At 35.2% G+C, this 19,240-nt stretch overlaps 1 protein-coding gene across 1 annotated transcript in view; it reads left to right on the forward strand.

Moving 5' to 3' along the window:
- The window catches only part of LOC138713707 (beta-alanine transporter-like), a 1,405,169-nt gene that overhangs the window by 1,295,813 nt on the left and 90,116 nt on the right, over window positions 1-19,240 (forward strand). Inside the window, exon 7 of the mRNA XM_069846007.1 lies at window positions 18,663-18,789. Coding sequence (XP_069702108.1) covers window positions 18,663-18,789 — 127 coding nt within the window. The remainder of the gene's footprint in view (window positions 1-18,662; window positions 18,790-19,240) is intronic.

A 19,240-nucleotide genomic window follows, 5' to 3' on the forward strand; every position in this document is an offset into this window, starting at 1 on the left:
TTTGATCAAATCTGTGTCCTCGGGGGTGAAGCAAATTACACTAAAAATGTATTATTAATATTATATCAACACGAGTTGGAGGCACTTACTGAAATATTTGTCTTAGCTGGTAGTGATGGAGGAAATAAATTAAATACCGACATATTGATATTGCAATATATTGCAAACCTAATTTCGATAAGCGATATATATCGCAAAAAATATATCGATATATCGAACGATTATCGATATATCGCTATTCCGTAAGAAAATTGTATTTTCAGGCGTACATTTACTGTATTACAATAAAATTACTTAAATTTTAATATTCCTTAAAGCATAAATGTAAAATTGTAACAATAAACAATGCATTTTCAATACCATATGATATAGATCCTAACCTAAATCAAAATTAGGTGGAGGCAAGGGAGCTTAAATGATATAGTTGGAGAGAGTTAAGTGAACTCTACATGGTTGAATATTTGATATTGGAACACGATTCAGTTATTCTAATATTATATAGGATTCAATTTAGGACACACATAATGCTCTTTTCTACCTAACAACGTAATCATTTTTAAATGTGAGTAAACAGAACTTTTTAATTATTTTTAAATGTAAGTAAACCGACTTAGAATGTTACAAGTTTTAACAACCTTCACTGTTGATTTGATACAATCCTTCTATATTAAGTTCCCATTGTAAGTTATTGCTACACTCAAACATTTCAAACAACAATGGTGATAATGATAGAGATAGAATTTTTATGCACTATAAAGATATAATAAGAAAACAGGATGTCAGCACTAGGTTGTGCATAGAAATCATAGACGTAAAGAAATGTCACATCGGTATTAAATCTTTGTTTCTCTTTCCATTTCAGAGTATAGAAATAAAAGTTTTGATACCCGTTTTGAGGTCAGACGGTTCCCTTTCAGGGTGGGAGTTGCTGTCCTGCCTTGGAGAACATTAATAACAATATTAAAACAGTAGTAGATAAACCTTCCGTCTGTCTCACGTTCGCACAAGCTGCATTTTGAATTTGATGCATTCGAATTCCAGTCTAGCCAATTAGAACAAGGTATGAAGTGAGGTTGCACAATTATGTAACCAACGAGTTAGAATTATTCTACTTCTAGCTCGTTGTATGTAACCGTCCATCTTCAGTAGCGCCATCTCTCGGGAACTATCGGAGTTTTCTAGTGTGGATTTTGTTGTTGTTGATAATGATAATAATTCCACAAAAAAAATCGATAAATTTATGAGAAAACAGATATATTATACGATATATTGAATCAATATTTCGATATCGATATATCGCTATATCGAAACAAAAATATCGATATTTCGTAAAAACCGATATATCGTTCCCATCTCTATATATGGGTACTACAGGCTAAGATGTTTCCCTAGAATTCTACAAACTGTGCTATAACTCATTTCGAGATTCCTGGAATCAAACAGTAATAATAATCTTTACTTATTTAAACCGCTTTTCTGAAGCATCTCAACAGCAGTGGCATCATTGTTTACATTTTGGTCTTCCATATCTTCTTATCAACAACAGAAATAGTTTCCACAGATCTTCTGATTAAAAACCCCATAATTTCGAATGGAACATGGGCCATCTCTTAAATATTGAAGTGTTCTCAATTTTCTCAAACCTTGAGGATGCCTTCTATTATTTCCATGATAAAATTGGCCCACCCGTATCATAAATATTTAATAACACGATTGAAACTTCAAAATTATTATAGCAGTACCAATTAATTAATATTTTAGTCAATAGATTGGCAACTATCGGAAAGCAAAAAGTAACAAATGAAAAACCCATTGTTTGTCCAGCGCAATTTTTTTTACCATAAATATTTATAACGCTTTAATTTCTAGTTCACGTTGAGGGGGGTTAAGACCACTCCATCAGCAAAGTTTTAATAGTTTTTTTTTCCTGTTCGTAAACTGTAGTACAAAAATACAACAGATTTGTCCATATACTACAGTTCTGTGCAGAATGACATGAAAACCCTCCCTCTCAGGAGAAATACGTTTCTGAGTGTAAAATTTCACCTTACAAGCTCTCAGTACTTCATGGAAGGAATTTTCTTTATTGATTTGCACGGTCCAGGGTTGTCATGACAACTTCAATCACACCGATCAGTGAAGTCAATATAGATGGATTCAGTAGCAATGAAATTTAATTAAGACGAGAAAAGCAGATTTACACAATATAGCATCTGCCCTTCATCCTTCGTGAATATACGTTCATTAAATTTTAATATGATCCCGGTAGTACTGCACAAACAATAAAGGCTGGTTCACAATAAACTGGGAACGGAAACTACAGCGAGAACGAGAACGTAAAATAATAGTATTTAAATGCGAGCATGCACAATAGTCAATTGTGAATGCTCCCATTTAAATATGTACATTTTAACATTATTTCCGTTTTCGTTCTCGTTCTCGTTTCCGCTCCCGGTTTATTGTGAACCAGCCTTAATTCGATAGTCGTAAATCTAATGTTAAAACAAAACAACTACTTCTACTTTTATCTTATTTCTTTAAATTTGTTGTCGGATATTGGATCATGTCCAAATCAGAACTTTTTCCATACCTGGTACACGGAAGAATTGCGTTTTCTGTGACGAGCATTTCTCTAAAGCAACCAGTGGAGGCTCGTGATCATTTTTGTTGGTGGGGCCAGATATTTCACAAATTTTGGGATATGCTTTAAATAATGCACCAAGATTTTTTATTTTATTTTAGTTAATTGTTTCTTACTTAAAATAATATACTAACTACCACCTACATAATAACGGAAATTCAACATTAAACTCACCAATTTTCAGAATTATTTGTATGTGTATGTATGTATGCCACCCGGTGGCAGTGGTATACACAATATAAACAATACACAATACAATTATATACACAATACAATAAGAATACACAATACAATTTAACACAAAAATTACAATTAATAATAAAACATAAAATAACCTAATTTTACAATACAACCTACATATTTATAGACCCTACATAAGTTTCAATAGCCTTTCACTTTACTCTCATCTCACTCACTGTAGTGGCACTATGACGCATTTCACTGACACTTTAGGACACATTTCACTAACACTCTATAACACATTTCACTGACACTATAGAACACATTTCATTGACGCTATAAATTATCACTGATGGGAACTATTCACTGCACTGTAAAACCATAACTTCACTGAATCACCTCGCTTCACTGATACAACAGTTCAAATAAGACAGATAATTACACCCTTATGCATACTTATAAACAGAACTACATTTAAACTAAACATTTCCAGTCTGACTCTCTTACGTGCTGTTTTTAAATAATTTACAATTCAAACGAAGGGAGTAACTCGTCAGGCTGAATAAATACATATCACCTTAAAAAATTAAACGTTGAATGTCACCTTAATTTTAGTTTGCACTTTATACACAACTTTTTAAGTTATTCTTGAATCTCCTTAAGGAAGGACAGCCCTCAAAGACCGCTGCATACAGGCCATTCCAATTATTTATAGTTCTATTTAAAAATGAGAATTTACCTAGAAAATGAGAATTTACCTAAAAACTGACAATTTACCTATAAAAATGAGAATTTACCTATAAAGATATGCTCGTCTGTCCTTTCTGGCAAACTTTTCTCATGACCCTCTTCTTAAGTTCGGTATTTTATGGAGATGCTCTTTAAGAATAGAACAGAAAGCCAACGAATTCAGCCTATCTTGACCCATGGTGTTTCTGAGAAATGTTTTTATCCCGTTTAATGTGCTGAAACTCCGTTCTGACTCAGCTGTTGAAACAGGTGTTGTTAGTGCGATTCGAAGGGCTTTTCCCATTTAAGAGAATGAATCTTCAAAGGAGTAATCCATTTAAAGAGCTGAACAAATCACACGCAGAAGAAATGTCTTTAAATCTATCAATTCGATACATCACTGATAGTTCATTAATACATTTTCTTTCTAAATTAAAGGATGGTAATTTTTTACAAAAATATTAGCCCGGTAGGTGGGGAACTTATCTCTGTATGAAGCAAATTTCTTTGGATCAAGTATATTAAAGCTGCCAAATATATGTGATTGCAGGAAACGTCAATTGAATTGGTTGATAATGATATCGCATATTTCTTTGGCACCTGCGGACGGGTTTACTTGCCTGTCGAGTTTCAGCCTTTTTCTTTGAGGAAACGAACGTTCTTCTTCATCATCGATTTTTTTTAGTAGGATATTTTACGACGCTTTATCAACATCATAGGTTATTTAGCGTCTGAATGAGATGAAGGTGATAATGCCGGTGAAATGAGCCCGGGGTCCAACACCGAAAGTTACCCAGCATTTGCTCATATTGGGTTGAGGGAAAACCCCGGAAAAAATGTCACCCAGATAACTTGTATATATTATTTCACTGTACCGAAGTACATATGATATTTCCATGCAGATATTCTGCGTCATCATACGATGAAAGAGTAATGGAACGGAGAAAAATTCCCTCCGGCGCCGGGATTTGAACCTGGGTTTTCAGCTCTACGTGCTGATGCTTTATCCACTAAGCCACACCGGATACTCACCCCGGCGTCGGACAGAATCGTCTCAGTTTTAAGTTCCAACTCTTGGGTTCCCTCTAGTGGCCGCCCTCTGCACTACGTCATAGAGGTCTATGACAGTAAGACTGAAGTCCATACATGTGCTGAGGTGCACTCGCTATGAGTGACTAGTTGGCCGGGATCCGACGGAATAAGCGCCGTCTTAAATCACGAAGTGATTTACGCATATCATATATATTATTTTAATATACCGAAGTACATATGATATTTCCATGCAGATATTCTGAATCATCATACGATGAAAGAGTAATGGAACGGAGAAAAATTCTCTCCGGCGCCGGGATTTGAACCCGGGTTTTCAGCTCTACGTGCTGATGCTTTAGCCACTAAGCCACACCGGATACCCAGAGGGAACCCAAGAGTTGGAACTTAAAACTGAGACGATTCTGTCCGACGCCGGGGTGGGTATCCGGTGAGCCTTTGTGGATAAAGCATCAGCACGTAGAGCTGAAAACCCGGGTTCAAATCCCGGCGCCGGAGAGAATTTTTCTCCGTTCCATTACTCTTTCATCAGATAACTTCTCCCGACCGGGAATCGAACCGCGGGCCACCTGGTTTCGCGGCCAGACTCCATAGGTGTGGGCTTCATCATCGGCATTTATTTCATATCTGTTAGTGTTCTCTCTTATTTTCATTACAGCTGATTCAAAATGTTGTAATGCTTCAGATATTCTCAATCTATCTGCAGTTTACATCTGTAACAACATAGGGTATTACAAATAAAATTCTACAGAAAGTAATGTTCTAAGAGAGGTATTCCAAACGTGATTTGTACGCTTGCGAAACAACCAGCTAATTTTTGTCACAGTTGTAAGAAATTATAATTATTTTCCATGCTCAATTCTAATGTCAACCCTTGTGTTATATTACTTTTTCGCCTATTTCACGGAAAATACATTATGAAAAAAAGATGGTTTTGATACAAATGATCACCATTTCTAGATGCATATGCACCAACATTAACACAGTCACATAAAACTATTTTTTTAATTTGTAGAAAAGGACAGTTTTAAAATCACCTGCTCATATGTGAGGTGTGTAGTTGCAAAATCAGATAAATCACTTTTTTTCAAAAATGAGTTAATGTTACGATTCATATCTTCATATGACTCTACAACTGCTATAGCACTGTTATGCTCCAAAGCCAGATACATCACATGGATTTGTATGATGAAAGAATAGTATTGGTTGCAAATCCAGATAAGTCATGTGAGTTTGTTCCAAAACCAGATACATCAAGGGTTTGCGCATACGTTCACTGCGCATCGGTATAGTTCCCGCGCAGAAACAGCTGAAAGAAAAACGGCAAGATGTCATCATTAACTCTAAGGAGTACACAGATATTTTCTATAATTTTGGGACAGTCATAACTTTGTCAAATAAAACATATGACTGGAAAAAACTGTTTCCAATATAGTGCGGCCACCAGCTGAGTGACACTTTCCATGTAAAAGGTTTTTCTTTCAGTCGAACAAGAAGAAGGATGACGTCCTGGTGAAGGATGAAGTTCACTACAGAAGTGAGTCTGGTCAATACAAGAGCATTTGTAAGGAGAATAAAATAATATCACCAAGTATAATGCTGCTAGGAGTGTAAGTGTCACAATTAAACATATGTGTTATAACTGCTTTTCTGACAAACCATTTTGTCAATGACTGGAAATCACTTCAAATATTACCCTATTATGTACAGTTTCCCTGGAAAAGGATGAGGCGATTGAATATTCCTAAGTCTCAGATGTGAGACACTGCGCATGATCGGAGACCAGAGCACTGATACACAAGATAACGAATATTGAGTTACTTAAATTCAGGCTATTTGGTTTGTTACTAGCATCGTTCCGAAATTCAATTAAAAAACTGCAAAAAATATGATAATATTACGTAAATAAAAGATAAATATATACATAAATCGTGTAGTTAAATCTACAATGGACCTTTATGACTAGACCGACACTCCGCACAGAAAGGAAAGCTTTCATGTCGTTTCAATAGCTCAGACGGTAAGACTTCTGCGTGTTGTGTAGAAGAGAGCGAGTTCGATTCTTAGTCTACACAACGATTTTTTTTTTGTATAAATAACATTGAAATAGCTAAGTAACGTTGAAATAGAGTTTTACAAAGTCCTGAGATTAAGTGTTAATGATCGCAAACAATACAAAATTACAAGTTATAATATTATAAACGTTAATCTAATGAATGCATTTATACACACATATACAATGTAAATGCATATATATTAAAAACTAACAATTAAAATGAAATTAAAAATTATATATAATAATAGACAAACTTTTACAAAGGTTTAGAGTCCTTAGGCTATGTCATTTCTTGAGTAATTATTACAATATTTTATTAATAGCTTTCCCATATGTGTAATGTGTAAGAAATGCACTCGCACAAAACAATTTTTGTTAAAAGTATGGCTTTGGATTATTTCATTCTCACCCCTTCATTTAATTTTAACTATTTTATCTACGTGTTTGCAATAGTGTTTAATTTAATGTGCATTCAATTTTATTCATGTTATGATTGAATGAAAAAGCACTGTTGCAGTTATTGACTAATTACATGTATTAATACTAATTATTAAATGCATCTGTTAAGTAACCAATTGCAGTATCTTTTGCAAAATCTTGAATTTTTTAATTTGTCAATAATATTTCTGTACTATATACTATAATACTTTAAAAGAATTTGCAATAGATTTGGGATCCTCTACTTTATAATCATTGGTCTTAATGAAAAAATATTTTCTTTCTTAGGATATCTACAAGTTTAAATTTAATAATATTCCGAATAGGTTTAATTGCATTATCTGAATTTCGTACTTTTCTATTCAAATATATTCTATTTCCCTCTTTCACAATTTTTGATAAATTACACTGTACTACTTGCAGTATTTAAGAACGTGGGGATCATTACATTACAACTCATTACATATAGATTCTTCTTTTTAATATATGAGATTTTGAAGTCCCTGCGTTATTTACATATTTTTACTTTTGAATTTTTTCACAACATTGAGTGGAGAACATCCACTGAAGTGATTATGAAATTAAGTGAAAAATTCAATACATTTACTCTTAATATCAGTAGTACCAGTATCATATATGTTTTTCCAAGATTCATTTTGTAGACATAAATGTAAATAATCACTAGATACGCATTTACGATCCTTTCTTAGTTTTTAAATTAATATTTTGAAATTGTTCAGTGACATTGGAAACAGGATTTGTTTATCATGTTCAGACAAGCCATTGATTATAGGTTCTGTCGAATAGGAATTCAGTCTAATTCTGTATACAAAACATTTATCAATGGCTGTGCTACTTCAGTTTGTATGCTGTGGGAAAATGACTCTACGACTAAGGTTTCCAGTTTCAAGGAGTGAATTTAATTTAGTTTTACGGAAAAGTTCCGAGAGATAATCTATGTTTATGTCACTACAGATCACAAATTCCATATGAGATTTCTAAAGTCTTTTCTTTACAAATTCATTGTTGGCTATAAATATTAATAAATAATGTAAGAAATACGAATGTTTGTAGTTATAAGTCTGATTTACATTATAAAAACTAAGAAGTTACATTCCTCGGCTATATTCGAACTTTCGATGTTTGATTTTGTCGTCCAAAGCACAACCACGGACCTATTCAATGCTTATGTTAATAACCTACAATTTAGCTGTAGCAATGTGGTGTCATAACTTTGGGTTTGTTTACTTAATGTAATTAGATTTAATTTGATTAGTTTCGCAACAATTGGACTTCCTGTTATATCCTGTTATTTAGATATTTAATTTAGGGTTGATTTATTAACTCTTACTATGCAAGATACCTCTTATTTCAATAATTCTATATCACGTTAAATAGTAATTGTCTACATTAAAGTATTATCGTCATCCCTCATTTCTCATCGTAATGGCGAACCGACGTGACATGAGACAGCGAGTTATAGCTCTAGTTGAGGCTGGATATGGGGCTAGATCTGCTGGCCGTTTGGTCGGTGTTCCTGGAAGTACAGCCGTGAGGTGGGTTCATCGTTACCAAAATTTAGGGGAGGTCAAAAATCGCCCTATTCCTGGGCGTCCGCGGATTACTTCATTGGAAGAGGATGCTCTCTTATTCGAGACAGTTCGACAGGACCGCTTTCTGACTGCTAACGAAATAAGAGCAGCATCTAACATTCCCGGCTCTTCACAGATTGTGATCAGCAGGTTGAGGAACCGCGGCATTAGGAGCCGGAGGGCTGCGCAAATGGAAATATTGGGGGAAGCACAAGCTGTCGACCGTCTTGTCTTGGCTACCAATCTAGTGGATTTCGATTGGTGGAATGTAATTTTCTCCGACGAAACAACCATCTCGAGTGATTACGAAGGTCCTGTCCGTGTCTATCATGAGGATGGTCTCCGACATGACCAGCGCTATGTGCACCGACGTGAAAGATCGGGGCGCTTTAGCATATCGTGTTGGGGGTGGATGTCTTACGATGGACCTGGCGTTATAGAACGAATCGATGGCCGGTTTAATGCGGGAACTTTCGAGCACATTCTAGAAAATATATTCCTTCCCTCCGCCCGAGAACGTTTTCCCGAAGGAACATTGCTGTTCCAGCAAGATAACCATCTCGTGCACTATGCTGCAAGCATTGAAAGATGGTTTCAAAGGAGACCGGAGATCGAAATCATTAATTGGCCTCCGAAGTCACCTGATTTGAATGTCATCGAAAATTTATGGGCGGAATTGAAAAAGAGAAGAATAGCCACCTATGCCCACCGACGCCCTCGAAATCGAGACGAATTGTGGGGTCAAGTTGTTGACAGCTGGGAAGATCTCGCCGGGGATCAGAACTTATTCCACAATCTCGTGACATCCATGCCGGATCGACTTAGAGCTGTAATAGAAGCTGATGGCATGTGGACAAGATTTTAAGTTAACAGGTCTCTTTTTGTTTCTTATGATTTTTGTTTGAGGAAGAATACTTTTAACATCCAAGTAAGATTTATTTTTTTACGAGGTTCAGCCCACTTGTAAGTCCCAGAAATTGGGCATAAATTATTCCATAAGTTTCGACAAATTAGACAGTCAAGGATCTCTGAACAAATTAAGTATACCTCAAAAAAAAAAAGTTTCGCCCGGGATCGAACACGAGACGTTTCTGTTATACATTGGAACCGACACGCTACTATATGAGCTACCGAGACAAGACAGTGACAGCAGCAGTCCAGAATGTAGATCCCTTAGCAGGCATTTGCCATTCGGTACAGTGAAGCAATGATATTTTGCGACTCGAGCTATGTTGTGAAATCCTGGCCTTAAATGGCAGTCTTCTTCGTGGTCCTTATTCTGGTCCTTGTCCTTGTTGTGGTCCTTATAACAATTCTTGTACTATTTGTCATGGTATGTATCGTTACGTCGATATAGAGTGAACCGCGCTGCAGAACTTTAACTTCCGAGACCAAGAATCGTCTCATTCTTTTTAAGGGTAACTGTACGTATTGTTAACAGACTGGAAAGCTTGGTTGAAAATCAAATTTCTTCTATGAATGAAGAAGAAAATGTGTGTGACCATGCCTGTGAAATAATTCAGTTTCTTTTATGATGAAAATGTAACAATTATGACAAATTAATTATAATAATGTAACAGTGGGCTTCAAATAATACATTGTATTTAATAGAATGGTTTTTGCTTTCAAACCAAGATAAGTTCTTTTCTTCACTTGCAAACCTAGATAGATCATAGAACAATTTTCAAAACCAGATACATCAAATACATTTTCTCTAGTATCTACTAATTACGCAATAATGTCACCGCCATACATCATGGAACATTACAATATTCCATATCAAACGTATCCTCAAAGTATTAACATTTTATCTCTTGGTTTATAGGAGATATATATTTTTCCTTCATACTGAAAAATTATATTTTAGTGACGTATCTGATTTTGCAACTAAATGCCTCATATATGAGTATGAAATAGTATTATTTGATAAAGAGAAGAAATAAATGAAGGAAAATCGCTTCCATTGTAGATCTACTGCTGGTTATTTTTTTTTGTGAAGTAGATAATACGAGAATATCAATGTACAGTATATCAGTTGTCAACATTTAAAAAATTCTATAAAATTTAGTAGAGATTTTCATATACATCAAAATAATATCACAATCAATTACAATATAGGCCAGTGGACGTCAGCACTCGCTGAAATAGGTAAAGGGTAAGCGGAGCAACGTGTTGTGCTCCGTCGTGCAGCAGAAAGAGATAGAGAGCATACCCGCCAGCAGCTAAGAATGCACCATAGTGCAATGTCTTCTCCGTGGGCAATAGACGCTAGCCCGAGAGTGTAGTGTGCTGATGACCGCTGCAATAATAATAATAATGATAATAATAATAATAATAATAATAATAATAATAATAGTTTATTTAACCTGGTAGAGTTAAGGCCATATGGCCTTCTCTAACATTCAACCAGGAGTAAAACTGCGTTACAAAAACACTACATATTTACAAAGTACACTACAATTTTACGCACAAAACTGAATGAGATGAGAATAATAATGTAATGTAAACCAGTAGAAATCAGACAATATTATATAACAAACAGAAAGAAGGGAGAAAACATAATAAAATGTGAACAGCAGGTCAAAATAAATGAGATAAAGTAAAAAAAGAAGACAATTATTGATAATAATAATAATAATAATAATAATAATAATAATAATAATAATTAATAATAATAAAATAATAATACTTACTTACTTAGTGGCTTTTAAGGAACCCGGACGTTCATTGCTGCCCTCACATAAGCCCGCCATTGGTCCCTATCCTGAGCAAGATTAATCCATTTTCTATCATCATATCCCACTTCCCTCAAATCCATTTTAATATTATCTTCCCATCTACGTCTCGGCCTCCCCTAAGGTCTTTTTCCCTCCGGCCTCCCAAATAACACTAGGTTATATGCATTTCTGGATTCGCCCATACGTGCTACATGCCCTGCCCATCTCAAACGTCTGGATTTAATGTTCCTAATTATGTCAGGTGAAGAATACAATGCTTGCAGTTCTGTGTTGTGTAACTTTCTCCATTCTCCTGTAACTTCATTCCTTTTAGCCCCAAACATTTTCCTAAGCACCTTATTCTCAAAGACCCTTAACCTATGTTCCTCTCTCAAAGTGAGAGTCCAAGTTTCACAACCATAAAGAACAACCGGTAATATAACTGTTTTATAAAATTTTAACTTTCAGATTTTTTGACAGCAGACTGGACGATGATAATAATAATAATAATAATAATAATAATAATAATAATAATAATAATATTAATAATAATAATAATAATAATAATAATAATAATAATAGTAATAGTAATAATAGTAATAAAATAGTGAAGAACAAAGCATACAATGAATACGATATTTTTAGGTACACACAGTAAGGAAAATTATGATTATATATAGCTCAAGTTATTACATTATAGATATATCATTATCGGGAAATGTGAAAACAAAAAGACAAAAAAGTTAAATATCACTAGAACATAAAAAAATGTGAATATGATTAGTTCTTGTCTGTGATTGTTGAAAATTATTTACATACATCTTCAACCTTTCGATATTTAAATGAAGCCAAAATTCGGGATTAAAACAATTATTTTATGTGAAATGTGATAAATGAGACTTATATAAAATTATTGAATGACGATTTATGAAACGAATCTGTATGAAAGAATACCACCGGAAAACTCATAAAAGAATAAATTTGTAGCAATGCGTAAAATCTAAAACAAAAGACGCTGACTGTTTTTATTAATATGGGGTTACTTTCACTGCTCTTTAATCTACCCAATTACAAGTTTGTGTAAAAATATGGAATTACAATAACACTCCATACAATTCACTCATGCACATAAAATCGATATTAAAAGTAATTACTTTGGGACTTCATATTCCCAAAAGTGAAATTAATGTCAACACAGATTTCGTAATAGACTTAGCCTACACAACGCGTGTACTGCTCGGAAATAAAGCAATTTCACCTTCTAAAGACCAATCAAATAGTGTCATTGTATCACAATATCAAAATATTACTAAAAATTAACTCAATTAAATTGGAGCAAAGTAATATTATTACAAACAGTACTGCTAAATTTACGCACCATGAAGTGGATAATAACCAGAGTTTCAACGCTGTATAGTATGTACGGTAGTAATTTCGAATACAGTGTGTTACATTCTTGTTTCATTGATACATGTACGAAATAATATCAATATCATATTTAGAAAGTTTACCAGCTATGTTTTTTTTTTAATTATGGTTTATTTAACGACGATCGAAACTGCCGGGGGTATATCAGCGTCGCCGTAATTTTGTCCAGCAGGAGTTCTTTTACATGCCAGTAAATCTACTGATATGAGCCTGTCGCATTTAAATACACTTAAATGGCACCAGCTATAAATAAAGAGAATCAGTCGTAACCAGGTATTAAATTAAACAAAAAAAAACTACTGTAACTCAAGAACAACGAAAATGCATCATAATTCCAGTAAAATTAAGAAACAGTCTTGAATAATATCGCTATTTTTAAAGCATACATTTGAAACCGCAGAAAATAATGTTTATCCCTGTTAAATTTTCAGACTGCGAGTTCACGTGCAGATTTCATTCTTTAATTTTACTATATTTAGTCGCCCTCGGTAGCGTAGTTGGTATAGCTCTGGCCTTCTATCCTCGAGGTTGCGGGTTCGATCCCGGTCGAGGTCGATGCATTTAAGTGTGTGTAAATGCGACAGGCTTATGTCAGTAGATTTACTGGCATGTAAAAAAAAATCCTGCGGGACAAAATTCCGGCACACCGACGACAATGATATAACCTCTGCAGTTGCGAGCGTCCCTAAATAAACCGTAATTTAAATTTTACTATATTTATATTCCGAATCAATTTTGGTAGCAATTAGAAAAAAGTCATAGCAAAATAGACATGTAATGGAAACCAGAATGTCAGAGAATTTATCTATCTGTCTATCTATCTATCTATCTATCTATCTATCTATCTATCTATCTATCTATCTATCTATCTATCTATCTATCTATCTATCTATCTATCTATCTATCTATCTGTCTGTCTGTCTGTCTGTCTGTCTGTCTGTCTGTCTGTCTGTCTGTCTGTCTGTCTGTCTGTCTGTCTGTCTGTCTGTATGTCTGTCTGCCTATCTATCTATCTATCTATCTATCTATCTATCTATCTATCTATCTATCTATCTATCTATCTATCTATCTATCTATCTATCTATCTATCTATCTATCTATCTATCTATCTATCTATCTATCTATCTATCTATCTATATGTCTGCCTGTCTATGCATATACTGTATGTATGTATATATATATATATATATATATATATATACATATCTATCCGTCCGTCTGTCTGTCTGTCTGTCTATTCATGTACCTGCATGTGTATGTCTATCTACTCGTACCTTCTTGTATATCTGTCTTTCTTGCTGTCTGCCTATCCCGTCTGTTCTGTCTGTCGTGCCATTTGTATGTACTGTCTTCGCGCTACGAGTTGGCGCGGGGAGTAGATAGGCGGGACGGGGGAACTTCACGCTACACTCTGACCTGAAAACTTCGGTCCACTTACTTACACGGGAACGGAGTCAGACATAAAAGATTCCGCATCTTCGGTGCTGTCGCTATGACTAACATTATCACATTTTTCAAAATTTCTGGAGTATGATCTGTCCATGATAATCGTCTGTTTATGTTCCAGCCGTGTGTATTAATTCGAATCTCTCAACAAAGCCATTAACCCCACCGCCCCCATCCTGATGAAAAATAATGAGTGTTCTGGACAAATTTACGGTACTCAAAACTCCCGTAACATTTTTATCGTGCCAGAACTTGGGAAACGTTAAATTGGTAGGCCTATCTATCCGCATTTCGTCCAGATACAAAATAGGTTTTTCCACTTTCCTAAGCTTTCTTATTTGCTGTATATATCTTCACGTATTCTAATTTACAGTGTTTTCCTCATTTTTTTTTTTTGCTGCACACTTCTTCCACCTGAAATCCTTTTTCTTCAGTATTCGTCTTAATGTTGTCTTTCATTTCAAATCAATTTTCTCTTGTAAAAGACGTTTGTTGCAGCTTGGTATATTTTTTTACTTATTATTTAACGACACTGTAATAACTACTAGCTTCTTCAGTGTCGATTGAATTGATGATGGCGAGATGGTATTTGGCGAAATGAAACCAAGGATTCGCCATAGATTACCTGACATTCGCCTTCCGCTTGGGAAAACCTTGGAAAAAACCCAACCAGGTAGTCAGCGCAAACGGGAATCGAACTCACTCCCGAGCACAACTGCAGATCAGCAGGCAAACGCGCTACCTCCTGAGCTACGCCGGTGACCCTCTTTCTTTTTCAAATAAAAATTCTCAATTATATCTTTTTTGTCAATCTCCCGTCGAAGTCATCTACATTTGCGTTTCGGTAGTCTGGACGTTTACATTTTTTTTTCTCCCTCAGGTGTCGACAACGCACTTTCTTCTGTGCAGTCTTTCATTTCATTCCTTATACGCTGTATTGTTCTTGTGTATAGATTAGAGTACTTTTCTACCTTTGCTGTAGGTTTCGTAAAAGGAATGCAAAGGCACTGTTGTTCTTTTTCTTCATCACAGAATTATTTTGCACTTCTAATAATATTCCTTTCTTCGCTATAGATTGTCAATCCTTGTTTCCTCTTTGTCGACATATTTACAATAAACAAAAAACTGCTATAAACCTAAATAACAGTATACAATAACATAAATTCTATTAACTATATTATTATCAACAGTATTAACACGAAAAGCAAAGGATAACTAAAGCAATACAAGATTTGTGGTATACTGAAAACAATTGTCTTGTTGAAACTAATAAAACACTACAGTAAAAACCCCACTATTATTTTCACAAAGTCGCAAAGACTCATAGACACGTGCAGTAGATGTTTGTGAAGCAGGAATATTGCAGTGAACAGCGCGGTGCGCATGCGCGACTGTTTCCCCTCCGCCCCGTCTAAGTACTTCAGCCGCCTTCTCCTGGCGTGACAACAGTATGTATGTATGTATGTATGTATGTATGTATGTATGTATGTATGTATGTATGTATGTATGTATGTATGTATGTATGTATGCATGCATGCATGCATGTATGTATGTATGCATGTATGTATTACTTTAAGAGTCTTCGAAAATGAAAAGTTCTCGATAGAAATCGAGTTATAACTTTGAGTTAAATTTTATGTGCGGTTGTATTTATAATATTCTATTGATATTGGTAATCATCGAGCGGGACGTGTAGCTTCACAAAACCTTCAGCCCAAGTATGTTTTTGTGCACCTTATTGGAACTAGTTACCTGTAATTACGTAGCCCGGCTAAGCCGCGTCCACCATCCCCACACTACGCATTCCTCTTCACACCGCAAATCCGAATGCCATACTCTGTTGGTGATCTGACACACCTCACAGATTCACGTGAGTTATGTCCGCATCAGGGGTTAGGTGGGGAACTCCTGTCCCCCTCTGCAGACCTTTGCGGAGTCTAAAGGCTGGTTCACAATAAACCGGGAACGGAAATAATGTTAAAATAAATATATTTGAATGTGAGCATTCGCAATAGTTAATTGTGAATGTTCACATTTAAATACATTTATTTTAACAATATTTCCGTTCTTGTTCTCGTTTCCGTTCCCGTTTTATTATGAACCGGCCTTAAAATGAGACTCCGTGGATACCGTAGCAGCGCCATCATATTGTCGGCCGCCATTGTTATTCCATTTCAACGCGCTTCTTTCTTCTTGATAATGTTCCTTTTAGATCTTTAACTGGAAATTCCAAGCTGTTGAAGGCTTTACTGTATCTTTGACAGCCGATTTCCAATCAGACACGTGTACAGTACATCTGTTCCCAGTTTTAATTTAGTCCCAAATTGAATAATATAATTTGTTCATAGTCAGTAGGTTTCAAGATAAGACTTCTTGCCTTAATTTGCTCCTCTATATGACCGAACAATCTATCTGGAGGTATAAACGAGTGACCAACAATAAGGAACAGTAGAATAATATTCTTGGCAGTTTTTGGAGATTCTTTGGCCATCCTGGAGCATAGCGTACCTAACATAATGTGGTTTCTATGTATTAATTTAGGAGAAATGATGGATTGAAAAAAGTGTGAATGTAACGTTGATTGAAACTATATATTCTATAATGCACTTTTTTCTATTGGACTTAACAGACTTTGCTCCTGTATACGCTTATGGACATAACGTTTCATGCAGGGGCGGCCCGTCCTTATGTGCTACAGTGCTACAGCACAATGATAATTTTTTGCTCATATAATGTATTTGCAATACCATAGTATCTGATCTGTCATTTGACATTTTCCCGTGGTTATGTTCATGACGCGTTATAGAGTGTTTAGTCTTCGCTCTTCGCTCTTTGGTGCCTCAGGGGGTACAATGTGCTACTCAAAATCTACATGAGAATGTAGACATTTAATGCGCATGTGCGAAGCTGCAATCACTGCTCTGATTGGCTATTTTCACGCGGGAAAGTGCTGTAGTCAGCTTCAGCACAACACAGCTTGGAGATTGCAAAAGTAAAGCGTAACGAAAGAATGCTTGTTTGTGGAAGAACTCGGAACTATGTACAATGTATTTGGTAATTCAAGTGTCCGATTGCTGCTGCCATCTACCAGCTTTTTGAGGTTCCTCTTGAATCAGTCAGCAAGCGACGGAAAATGGAATCCCAGAAAACTGAAGTCAAGGAAGTATATGACCGTATAATTCAGGAAAATACTTATCGTTTCCAGTCTTTAAGCTACCTATACGCAACAAATTTGTTAAACAGAAAATTTTTTGACAATTTTTCGCATAATTTTCCTGAATGCGTACTTGAAGTTGCTGTCAACAGCTATACTATACTGAACAAAAGAGTGTTAAAGACACAATTTGGAGTTCTATACGGAAGACCCGACTTCCGGAAGATAGATGGCTGTTCAATTGTTACAATACATAACATAGCCTCCAACAATTCATAGGATCCATTCTGTGAAGTAACGAAGTTGTTAAATATTTTGGTTACAACACCAATAACCACTGCTGAGCCAGAAATATGTTTTTCTTGCTTAAAACGCATAAAAACGTTTTTAAGAAACACTATGTCCCTGGATCGCCTCACTGCTCTTGCAATACTGTCAATAGAAAAGAGTATGACAGTAGATGGAGGGGTTTAACACCAGGGTAAATGGCAAGTTCTGCAGTAGGAAGGAACGTCGTATGGACTTCATATTTCGTCACTAGGCGAGTCTCAAATTAAGATAAATACATATGAGTGTATACAGTAGGCCGATATAGGGATTATAGCACACTCATTATTTTGACCACAAGCCGCTACTGGTTTTATGGACCTGTAACAGGCATGGACTTAACGGGTTCTGGAACTGTAGCCAACATTCAGTCGTAAATTTGAATAGGAAATAACTTCTATAATACCTGGAAATGTAGCTTAAAATGTGTAAGACAATGCCAGCTATCAGATGATGTACAAAACTCAAATTTGAATTCTGGAAATAGGCGACTCAAATATCTGAAGAAATTTTGCTACTTGTGTATACGGGTAGTTAAATATCTTAACAAAATTTGTTAACAGTGAAAAACGTCATTTTCTTTTGGAACTTAATGATATTTAATTTCGAAGAAAGGACTTCTCTTCTTCTTTATCTTTGTTACAAGCCTATGACCTGTATTTCAGTGGCGGATTTAACACCTTTACGTCTCAGAAACAAATCTACAACATTTCAGTTTATCCATTTTCTCGCTACAATATTTAATATTATTTTCCCATTTCTTTAATTCCCCATTATGTAAATGTTGTGATATGGAAGATATGTAATGTTTGTTAATTTCTGAATATAATATTTGGTCTCTATGAGTATGTACTTTATAAAATGTTTATTTTGATTGCATTATTTGTTTTCTCATTTTGTTTAGGGTCCTTCCAGAGTCCCCGAGATGGCTCCTAGCCCGTGGAAGATTTGAAGAAGCCGAAAAAATTCTTAAAAAAATGGCAAGAGTAAACGGGAAATCCCTTCCTGCCAATTATATGGTCCAACTTAAGGTAAGATAAAAAAAAACGATGAAAAACTCCTTTATTAATAATTTTTGTATGTATAAAAATTATTCAGTTGATAATATTTGTCAATAATATGTGAAGGGTACTGGGGGAAAAAGATCATCGTCCACCAAAAATGAAAAACGAGTACAGAGTGTCTAGAAATTAAGTATCGATTTTGTACAAATAGGGCGTTTAGGGGTAAAATGCCTCTTATTATTCGGTTGAGAAGCTTTTGTCATCTAGTCTGCTGTCGAAAAATCTGAAAGTTAGGATTTATAAAACCGTTATATTACCTGTTGTTCTGTATGGTTATGAAACTTGGACTCTCACTTTCAAAGAGAAACAGAGATTAAGGTGCTTGAGAATAAGGTTCTTAGGAAAATATTTGGGGATAAGAGGGATGAAGTTACAGGAGAATGGAGAAAGTTACACAACGCAGAACTACACGCATTGT

Source organism: Periplaneta americana, chromosome 14 (genome assembly GCF_040183065.1).
Source record: "Periplaneta americana isolate PAMFEO1 chromosome 14, P.americana_PAMFEO1_priV1, whole genome shotgun sequence".
NCBI classification, from domain to species: Eukaryota; Metazoa; Arthropoda; class Insecta; order Blattodea; family Blattidae; genus Periplaneta; species Periplaneta americana.